Source organism: Castanea sativa, chromosome 6 (genome assembly GCF_040712315.1).
Source record: "Castanea sativa cultivar Marrone di Chiusa Pesio chromosome 6, ASM4071231v1".
Classification (NCBI taxonomy): domain Eukaryota; kingdom Viridiplantae; phylum Streptophyta; class Magnoliopsida; order Fagales; family Fagaceae; genus Castanea; species Castanea sativa.
In genome coordinates this window covers 23,514,285-23,525,491 of record NC_134018.1, presented here as the reverse complement: position 1 = coordinate 23,525,491, position 11,207 = coordinate 23,514,285, and the positions used below count along the sequence as shown (strand labels likewise).

The window sequence follows — 11,207 nt, the reverse complement described above, 5'->3', positions numbered from 1 at the left end:
AAGTTTGAAAGTTTATATGTAAGAGGAGAAATCACCAAATGAATGGTCCTAGGCTCAAATTTTAGGTCCAGTATCCAATAATATCATCTAAAAGCCTAGGCAACAGAGTCAATGGGCTAGGTGGAACTTCGGGGGTTGCATCTTCTCAATCCAAGGCAGCAAAGGACATTGGTGAAAATCAGGCCAAAATGATAGCATCCATGTAAGTTACAAGAGTGTTGTAAACTTGTAACACAGAATTTTATGTATATTTATAAAATGAGACTGAAACTTACAAAATAGGCTTCTCTTACTCTTACCCTTGTTAAATTTCGACAACATACATCATATAAAAACAGGGAAACCTAAAATCGGATGCATCTACAAGAAAAAACAAACATGAACTTCTACATGAGATCTGAATCATGCAACAAAAACGGCACAAACAAAAAATAACAAGGTATGTTAACCATGGGGAAAGTGAGGAATCACACATTATATCTTCTGCTGGAGTTATGATTCAAGTCTATCTTTCTTTCTGCATCCTTTTATCCCTTATGGGCAGCTCAATGGGCCTCTGAGCCTCATGTGGATGATCTGGGCCCTTGTAAACCTTCAGGTGATTGAATAATGCTCTGCCAAGCTGCACAAAAAGAACACACTTTAAAAGCAGCTAAGCAATACACAATTATAGACATTTCACAAAAATAGAAGACCTGTATAGAGAATTGACAAAATTTGATTCCTTTTTTCCTTCAAGGATACACACTCTGTTATAGCATTGTAAAAAAAAAACCTGAGTTGAAGATCACACAGATGACCGCCCCAAAGTATCAAACCCCAATCTTTTCTTTTCTGCTCTTTTCCTTTTTTGGGTACTCCTCAAATTCCAATTTTTACTTAACAAGTTGGACTCTCTCTATCACAACACTTGTTACAATTTTAATCAAACTCTCCTGAAAGTATCATCTACAGGCTTCCACAGATTGCCCCAGACAACTTAGTACTATGTGATAATTTACATCATAGATGAAGGCCAATTGCCTTAATCTATAATCTTATCTTTCAAAAGTTTCTTACCATGTTCAAGAACAAGATTTGTGGTTACAGTCATCTCTCATACAAATCCCTGGCCGTTCATGGTTAGAAGTCCCTTGCCATGCCTCCCACGATAAATGTATAGCCTTTCATTCCAAAGAATCCCTTAGAATTTTCACTCTCCGATGACAGAATATTATTTCATTTATGACTTCAAATAAAACACACACACACACACACACACACACACACATTATTATGAAGACAAATTAATAAAGGGATGAGGGAAAGGTTGTGGGTTCAAAACCCTTGTGAAACTTACCAATGAAAAAATAATTAAAAAAACAAAAGACTGTTACAAAATTACATGTCAATTAGTTATTTCACTTTTATGACACTTAAGATGCTCCAGCTCTGACAGAATTTTGAATTTAAATGCCTTTGTGCTTCCTCTCTAACTTTTGCACCCACTCAGTGTGACTTAGTTCAACACTACTGAGAAGGTAAGTCAAACCAGGGAAAACATTTTTCTTGTTGAACCCTAATAACAAGGGGTGTCTGAAAAGCCTATCTAGAAGAAATAAAGTGCTCAGTAACTTGGAGTGTACCCACCTAACAGAGTGACATGAATACAGGTATATTATGGCTAAACTATATGGCAGACCCATTCCCAACCTTGCACCAATTGTGCAGCACTGATATCATAAGCCAACTAACCAAGCACTATCTCGAACAGCTCCAACACACTTCAGCAGGGCGGACAACATTGTATGTAGCAAAACACATACTACTGGTAAAAATAAGTACTTAAATCAAATCCAGAGTACTAGAATAAATAGCAGAAAAAAAATTGGCATACAATAAAAATTCCAAGTCAGAGAACCTAGTAGCATAAACAAGAAAAAACTTGGGCACAAAATGGACACTCAAATAATGCCCAATTATCAAAGAACCAAGTAGTATCCATCGTTAACATATAGAGAACACCTATTATAAAATAATTCAATAGAATAGTCTGTAACCCCGAATCAATTGGTGCCATTTGAGTAGGTTTTTTTTTTTTTTTATAGGTAATAAAAACTTTATTGATGAGAAAGTACAATGAGTTTACGATAGTAAACTCACTTCAAAAAAATGGATACAAATAGATCAAAGGGAAAAGCTAACAGAATTAATGAAATCAAGCAAAGAAAGTACAATGCGTAAAACCCCAAATATGAGACCACTTAAACAAAGTCCTAGTTAGTAAAGACTTCAATAGGTCCACAGTTCTTTCAGTGTCCTCAAATGTTCGGGCATTGCATTCTTCCCAAGTTAACCACATAAGACACGCCGGTACCATATTCCAAACATTGGAAGAATGAATGCCCAACCAATTCCACCATGTAGAAAGTAGAGAGAGTATTGTCTTCGGCATCACCCACTGAACCCCAAACAAGTAGAAGACTTCACTCCACAAGGTATGGACAAACTTGCAATGTAGTAATAAATGATCCACAGTTTCTTCCTCACACCGACATAGGCAACACCAATTAACAAAAGGCAAGTACTTAACAAGGTTATCTATTGTGAAAATCACACCCTTAGCAGCTATCCATAAGAAAAAAGACACCCTTCTAAGAACCTTAACACTCCAATGCATTGCCAAGGAAAAAAAAAAGACAGAGCTTTCAATAATGATTTATAAAAAAAAGGCACATCAAAGACACCACTATGATTCTATTGCCAAACCATGGTATCATCACCCCCCACGGGTATTTTGGATGAGATATGCGCAATGAAAGCATAAAACCTTGCCATCTCCCAATCCTGAAACTCACGGCGGAAGAGTAAGTTCCAACTTCTATCACCCCCATCAGGTACAATGTCAACCATATCAGAAATCCTAACTTCTTAATCCACGGCACAAGCAATCAATTCCAGATATAATTCTTTCAATGAAGTAGGACTACTCCAAGGATCATGCCAGAATTGAATACGAAAACCCTCTCCTGCCGCATACAACACATGACCAAAGAAACTCTCTGCCCCCTTCCTAATGTTCTTCCACATCCCATAGCCATGCGTTCCTCTAACAAATTTAGTGCACCAGCCACCACTACCTTCCCCATATTTGGAGGCTTTGACCTGATGCCATAAGTGTGTGGCCTCCTTCTAAAAGCGCCAAAGCCACTTCCCTAGTAAAGCTTGGTTAAAAAACCCAATCTTCCAAATCCCCAAACCACCTGCCTCCACCGGCCACACAACCTTTTCCCAAGCAACAAGTGAATATTTAAATACATCAATAGATCTCCCCCATAGGAAATTCCTCTGGTCCCTCTCTAATTTGTCCGCCACATGTTTTGAAATAGTGAACAAAGATAAATAATAAGTGAGAAGGCTTGATAAAGTACTCTTCTATAAAGTAAGCCTACCCCCTTTTCACATATATAACCGCTTCCAACCTAAGAGTTTTTTCTCCATCCTTTCTATAATAGAATTCCAAATCAAAGAATCCTTATAATGAGCCCCCAAAGGCATACCCAAGTAAGTCATGGGCAAACAGCCAACCTTACAACATAAAATGCGGACCAAAGCATCCAAATTCTCAACCTCACCAACTCGCACAATCTCACTCTTATCAACATTTACTTTCAAGCCTATGATAACTTCAAAGAAGATCAAAACCATACGAATATATAATAATTGTTCCATGGAAGCGTTACAAAAAAGAATAATATCATCAACAAACAAAAGATGAGAAATGTGAAAACCTCCTCCCACGGTGGAGCTTGCTTGGAAACCTCTATGAAAGCCTCCATCTTCTGTCTTCTTCAACAACCTACTCAACACCTCCATCACCAACAAGAACAAGAGTGGAGATAAAGGATCCCCTTAACGAAGACCACGAGAACTACCAAAGAAACCAGCTAGAGACCCATTGATAAGCACTGAAAAGTGAACTGTAGAAATACACGCCTTCATCCATCTCCCCCACTACTCCCCAAAATCCATCCTCTCCATAAGATAAAACAAGGCACTCCAATTCACACGATCATAAGCCTTCTCAATATCCAATTTAACAATTACACCCAGATTTCCACTCTTCAATCTATTGTCCAGGCATTCGTTTGCAATAAGAACGGAATCAAGAATCTGTCTTCCCCCAAAAAAGGAGTTTTAGGAGTTGGAAATCAATTTATCTAACACCAATTGAAGTTTGTGCCAACACCTTTGACAAAAGCTTATACAAGCTACTCACAAGGCTAATAGGGCGAAAGTCTCTAATATTAACCGCATTAGTCTTCTTAAGTATCAAACACAAAAAGATGGCATTGAGAGATTTCTCAAAAATACATTCTTTATGGAAGTCTGCAAAGAAAGCCAAAATAACCCTCTAAAGCACACACCAACATTTTTGGAAGAAGGCCATGGTAAAGCCATCAGGGCTAGGAGCCTTATCACCCTTAGCTTCTCGAAGAGCCGCAATGATCTCCTCCTTCTCAAACTCCCTTTCTAGGGAAAGCCAATCAGTTTCATCCAAATTTGCAAACTTTAGGCCATCAACAGGAGGGCCTCCAAGATTCCAACTCCTGATATAAAGACTCATAGAATCCCACCACTTGATCTTGAATCTTTGACTCTACCTCATACAAAATACCATCAACCTCCACACCCCTCATAGTATTAGCTCGTCTATGAGAATTGGCAAGCCAATGAAAAAATCCAATATTATTATCCCTTTCTTTTAAAAATAGAGCTTTCAATTTCTGCCTACGAGAAATCTCTTCCAAGTTCCAAGGGAGCTAAATACTCAATTTCAGCCTTGACTTCAGTTCTTGTTCTATTTGCCGAAGACAAAGATTGCACCCCTTCTCTCAAATCAAGATCCAAGAGAACAGACAACAAACATTTTTTCCTAAAGACACATCCCCAAAAACATGTTTATTCCAATGCTTCAAATCTCCCTTAAGAGCCATGAATTTACAGGCTAGAACATAACTTGGAGGCCCCACAAAATGATATCCATTTCACCACTCCCGAACACAATCCACAAAACCCTCCACTTTGAGCCGCATATTCTCAAATTTAAAAGAGCTCTTCCCCCTGGACATACCACCTGCCTCCACAAGAAGAGGACAATGATTTGAAATCACACAAGGAAGGGTCTTTGAGTCACATCCAATAAGTGATCCTCTCAGTCAGTGGACACCAAAACTCTATCAATTCTAGACATAGAAAGGTTCTCGGAGTCACGAAACCAGGTATACTCACCCCCCACCATAGGTAGATCAACCAAAAATTCCTCTCAATAAAGTTTGAGAATTTGAACATGGCTAGACTAAAAGAGGTACAACCAAGATGCTCTACTGGATATCTAATGATATTGAAGTCACCAAAGACACACCAAGCCAAGCTCCACCTCACTCTTACACTATCAAGTTCAGTCCACAAAGCATCCCTAAGCCCAGGGATCATACACCCCGTACAAATCCAAACAAACCCATCTACCACACCCTTCAACACAAGAGAAACAAAAAAGCAGCCAACCACACAATCATTTTTTTCATACACCTGTTTGTCCCAAATCAAAAGAACTCCCCCTACTGTGTGAATGGCATTCAAAGCTACCCAATCAACAAAAAGGCTACCCCAAAGACTTTTCACAACAAAAGAATTAGCACAGTCCAGTTTTGTTTCTTGAAAACACACAACATCACATTTCCACTCCTTGAGTAAATTCTTCACATTATCCCTCTTTTGAGGATTGTTTAATCCTCACATTCCAAGATATAATTTTCAAATTCATAGACAACAATCTAAGCTCACCCCGACGGAGTTCACATCCCCTCTAATTCGTTGACTAGATTGTCCATCATAATTAACAGTAGAAACTAAATTCTTCAACTCTCTCATACCTTTTTTTAGTTAAAGAAACAGTGCGACAAAGACTACCTGCAATAGCTTGTTTTTCCCACACTTCCTCAAACTTTTGAAAGAAAGCAATGCATTGTCTCTAACAAGAATCTATAGGAAAGACTACAAATTTACAGAAACCCTGAACCATCCTTTTCACCCACACTAATGGTTCCAGAAAATCCTCCACGAGAAAGTCATCCATTGCTCTCTCCTCTGTTACCAAATCGAGACCCCCATAAGGAACCCACTTAGCCAAGGGTACAAAATCCAAAACATATCTATCATCCTCATCCTTACCTAAGCCAGTGGAGTTGTCCCAATCCAACATCAGCATGTCATCCTATTTGGAACCAGAACTTAGCTCATAGAGAGGAGAGAAACGATTTTGAACCAACAACTCATATCGGAGAACTCATAACCCAATAGAGGCTGTGAAACCATCTTTGGTGAAGCAACGAGCTCGGCAAAGTCAGACTGACCAACGGACAGCCCATCGGAAAGCTCATCTGGGTTTAGAACATCCCCAGAGAACAGACAATCCACTGCTGGACCATCGGCGACAATCGCAATGTGTCCCATACAACCAAACACAGCCCCACTAGTTTGAGAGCCCACCAAATGACCACTGTCAGCCCCCGTCACTTCAACGTACCCATTGGACCTTTGAAGGTCCACACCCATCTTGCTGTGCTCGGAACTCCCATCAGAGGCTTCATGGGTGAAGCAAGGGAAACCGACCCTTTGCTGGTTCACAGGCCTGCCGAGGAAACACCGCCTTTCACAATCTCATCCATGCACCCATCGGACCTCGGGGGTACTCCACCCATCTTGCTGGTGCTTAGAAACACCATCAAAGTCTTCTCGGCTGAACCATGGGACCCTAACCCTTCTCCCACCTCCCACGAGCTCTGTTCAGTCAACTTCACCAAGTTTTGAATGATTTCATTTTGGGCTTTAATGGGTTTGGCCCGAGTTGCTTGGTCATTTAAAGCCACAGGCTCTAACAAAACTGGGCCCAATTTTGCTGCTCCTTTTGGATGGACAAAGTTACTCCATTGGACCTTACATTGAGCAGCCCCATCAAAAGCAACAGTGATTTTTAAAGAGAAATGGGCCTGAGTCCATTTAGCAAAAGGTCCACGCAAAGGCCTACTACATTTGAGAAGAGTTGGATTATTTGATTTTTGAAAAAAGTCAAATCCCCCAAATCTCTCCTTTTGATTTATAGTCCCAGAAATATTTGGCACCTTTGTTACTTCATTGAGAGTTTGGCTTAGCATTACGGGGCCGTGTATTTAGTCTCTTTGGAGTTAATTGGGTTATGTTTTGTAGAGTAGTTGACATAATGGTTGGTTGGCAGAATTGGTTGGTAAATGCTTGTCCGCTATGTAGAATTTAGCTCCCTTGTGTCTAATGTGAATTTTGTGGCGGGAGTGAAATTCCCATACTTAGTACAGGTGAGACTTCCTTTTCTTGGATGTTACTCTATGAATGGCCAACTATCTTGGGCCTACTTGTGATACAATCACTGCATTCACTAATTTGATATTCTATAATTATAATTCTTTGGCTAAAATTCTTTAACTATCCTATGCTTTGTATTGTTCATGAGGGAGATCTTTAAAAATAAAATTATTTATTTATCAAAAAAGACAATGTAGCAATTTTTTTGGGGGCGAAAGTAAAATACACATATACTTCAACTCATTTAGAACAAGAACTCACCCTTCCTTTGGGAAGCATACCCCGAACAGCATGTTCAATAATTCTCTCTGGAATTCTCTGCTGTAGTTGGTCAAAAGTTTCCACTTTCATACCACCTGGTCGCCCTGAATGCCTCCTGTAGAGCTTCTGGGTCCTTTTCTTGCCAGACACGGCAACTTTTTCTGCATTTACCTTTTAAGTTCAAGTGTAACAAAATTTTTAGGATCTGTAAAACAACCATGTAACAAATATAGAAAATAATAATAATAATAATAATAATAATAATAATAATAAATAAATAACAAAAATAACAAAACAAAACCAACAAAGGCTGTCTACGTCACACATCAGTATGTGAGAAAAACTAGACAAGTGTTATCTTAAGCTGACTCCAGAACCTTGATGGCTAGGTTTAAATCACATAAAAAAAAATCATCAGAAATAAATAAGATCTGCTAACCCCAATTTTGTAAGCATGCAAAAATTGAGAAGTAAATTACCTATTCATGGATTCAAGCATGAGAGAGAGAGAGAGAGAGAGAGAGAGAGAAGCCTATACTATGTATGAAGAAATGTTTTGTACAGAATGTTTCACTAAAGTTAAAGAACCACGCGATGCCAATTTTTAATGCAACAAGCTCATTGAGCAAATTAAGTTAGTAGACAATTATCAACTTCATATTTATTAATAAACAAAGGTTACTTTCGTGCCTTCCCTTTAGAAACATGAACTCTTAATCTTTGCAAAATGCTTGAGGAAAAGATGAAGGAACAACACAATACCCGCGCTTATATATTAAATTAAGTCAGAAGATATTTATCAACATTATACTCATTGATACACACACGCGCAGACATGCATGCCAATGCACTGACATATTGACACATGCATGTATCAAACATTAAACAAAGGAGATACAAGATAATCTTCAAATCGTAACTTTTTTTAAAAAGTAATCTCCAAATTATAACTAATCACACACAATCCCTAACATGCTTCAATTACCATTGAATGAAATCAATTATCACAACAGGTTGTTGACATGAAAATTGTCAACCAATGATCCATAGGAAGATAAGAAAGTGTAAGAAAACTATGTCAATCACATGATGACCCAAAAAATGAATATGTGAGATAGATTAGTTTCACCCAAACGGTTGACAATAGGAACTAAACCCTTGCCAATCCTAAGTGCATCAAAAGTATAATTATGTAGAAGTTTATATTCCCCTCTATCATAATGAAGAGAAATTTATGCATAATTAGAGAAACTACATACCACAATCACGAATGCCCCCATGTCCACGCTGGGAGTATAGGTAGCCAGATTTTTCCCACGGATGTAAATAGCAATCGTTGATGCTAGTCTTCCAAGAATTTTTTCTGTAGCATCAACTACATACCATGGCTTATCTGTGTTCACATGATCAGCAGCTTTGGGATACCATGTCTTATTCCAAATATCCTGAAAAAACAAACAAAAAAAGACCACTCATGAACTTCACAATTGAGCAATTAAACAGGAAAGTGCATTATCCCAATTTTACAAGGGAAGTGAGAATATGTTATGAGAAGTTGCAATAAATTCAAATAATTAAAAAAAAAAAAGGAACTTAAAACAAATTCAACATAAGCATTCCATATGAGACATTATTAGTGAATTCTGTACTGGAAAAGGATAAGTACAAGGAAGACTACATGCATATTTAGATGGCCAGATAAGGCAGAAACCTTGAAAATAATAGTGAAATTTTCAAATATGCAGCTTGAGAATTGAAACTCGAAAATAGTTACATAAATCATTAAAAATAATAATAGATAACGCAATTAGAGAATCACAAAAGATCATTGTTGATGTTTTCTCACCTGCATAGGGATATTTATTCATGCTTAAAGAATGTGTGCTGAAAGTATCGCACAAGTTATGTAAATCAAAGTCAGTGAGAGAAGAGATAGGTTATCAAATTCATACTAAAACAAATGATAGAATGTGTTGTCAAAAATAGGATAAGTGAATGCAAATATCCGTGCCATATTTAACCCCTTGCTTGAAATCAGGAAATATACGACTAAAGTGGAAACAGAAAAACAGTATCCATCTTTATAAATGTTTTAAGAAATTCAGAAAAATCATATATTTCTGTACCGACAGTAATCTTCAAAATTCCTTCTTCTTTTTTCCACATTAAACAAACAGCAGAGACTGAGATAGATAGAAATAATTAAGGGGAGTTTATTGTTTAATAGAGAACTAAACTATGAAAATTAACATAAAAACCATAGAACCCTCCCAGTCCCACATCATAAATATTCTCTCTATCTAATCTTCCCACATTTTCTCGGAAAACGGAGAGAGCCCACAAGAAGGAAAGCAAAAATAAATCACCAAAAAAAACACTTTCCATATTCAAGACATAACCCACTTATTTTATTTTTCTCGGCAACCAAACAACATTTAAAATTAAAAAATTAAAATTTAAAAAAAAAAAAAAAAACTCAAAGAGAGAGAGAGAGAGAGTTTTAGACATAGTTACAGGGCCATTGGCTTCGGAGTCTTCAAACATCCAGCGTTGATCTTTGGGGATGAGAGAAAGGTCCTGGCATCGAACCTGGAAACGAGGAAACGAAATTGTTCGAATCGATGGCTTTGATAATGACAAGGGAAAACCAACAAATGGGTTTTTGATAATGCCATTGCTGCTGTTCATGTGGGAAGAACAAGAACGAGAAGAAGCAGATGAGGGAGCGAGCGTGACCGAAGATGAAACGCAGAGTATCACCATCTCTTTCTCACTTGCTCTTAGGTTCGCTCTGTTAGGATAAATGGATAAGGCATGAGCGCAGCATAAATAGCAAAATTGAGTACATAAAACTAAGGGGAATTTTTTTTTTTTTTTTTTTTTTCGTTTAGTTTTATTTTTATAATATTTTAGTTAGTTGTCCAGTTTACAAATTATTCAGCAAACTAATATATCGAGTGTTTAAAACTCAAGTTTGAAAATCGAAATTGAGTTTTTAAAACTCAAGTTGTAAGCGGTGGGAGCAAACGTGGAAAAAAATCCACGTAGACTCGAGTTTCACCATTTAATTTCCTGTGTTGCTTCTGTTAGGATGTTTGCCCTTAAATTCTATTGTATGATATTATGTATGACTTAATATTGTGATTAATAAATTTATTTTATTATTATCTAAAATAATGGTAACATGAATATCTGGACATTATCATATGATCCATGAAATGCATAATATGTGATTTATGTGAAAAGTTATAAAAAATATAAATCACAAGTTCTTTATAAATTCAGAATTTTAATTTGTAGTCGGTAATGAAATTGGGCACTTTATCTGCAAAAACTATAACATATCAATTAAGATGATTTGTTTTAATCATGGAAGTGGAGACTTCTATTTAATGTGTTAATATGTTTTAAGAGTTAAAACATATTGAACTAGACTGCTGTGAGATTTATTATTCTCCTAACAACTGTCAAATGAATAATAAATCTCACGACTTCTATTTACATGAACTCTTAATTCTAAGAGGATAATGGATCTGATCATGAAATGTAGGTTACTTTGATATATC

General features: G+C 37.1%; 1 protein-coding gene across 1 annotated transcript; it reads right to left on the bottom strand.

The window, feature by feature from the left end:
* Positions 1–229: 229 nt before the first annotated feature.
* On the bottom strand, positions 230–10,462 carry LOC142639032 (large ribosomal subunit protein uL13c). The gene is made up of 4 exons (XM_075813122.1): positions 10,156–10,462; positions 8,901–9,086; positions 7,642–7,812; positions 230–622 (listed from the first exon to the last, which is right to left on the bottom strand). Exons 1-4 carry the CDS (start codon positions 10,402–10,404, stop codon positions 506–508), a joined length of 723 nt encoding a protein of 240 aa, XP_075669237.1. The 5' UTR covers positions 10,405–10,462; the 3' UTR covers positions 230–505.
* Positions 10,463–11,207: the final 745 nt, after the last annotated feature.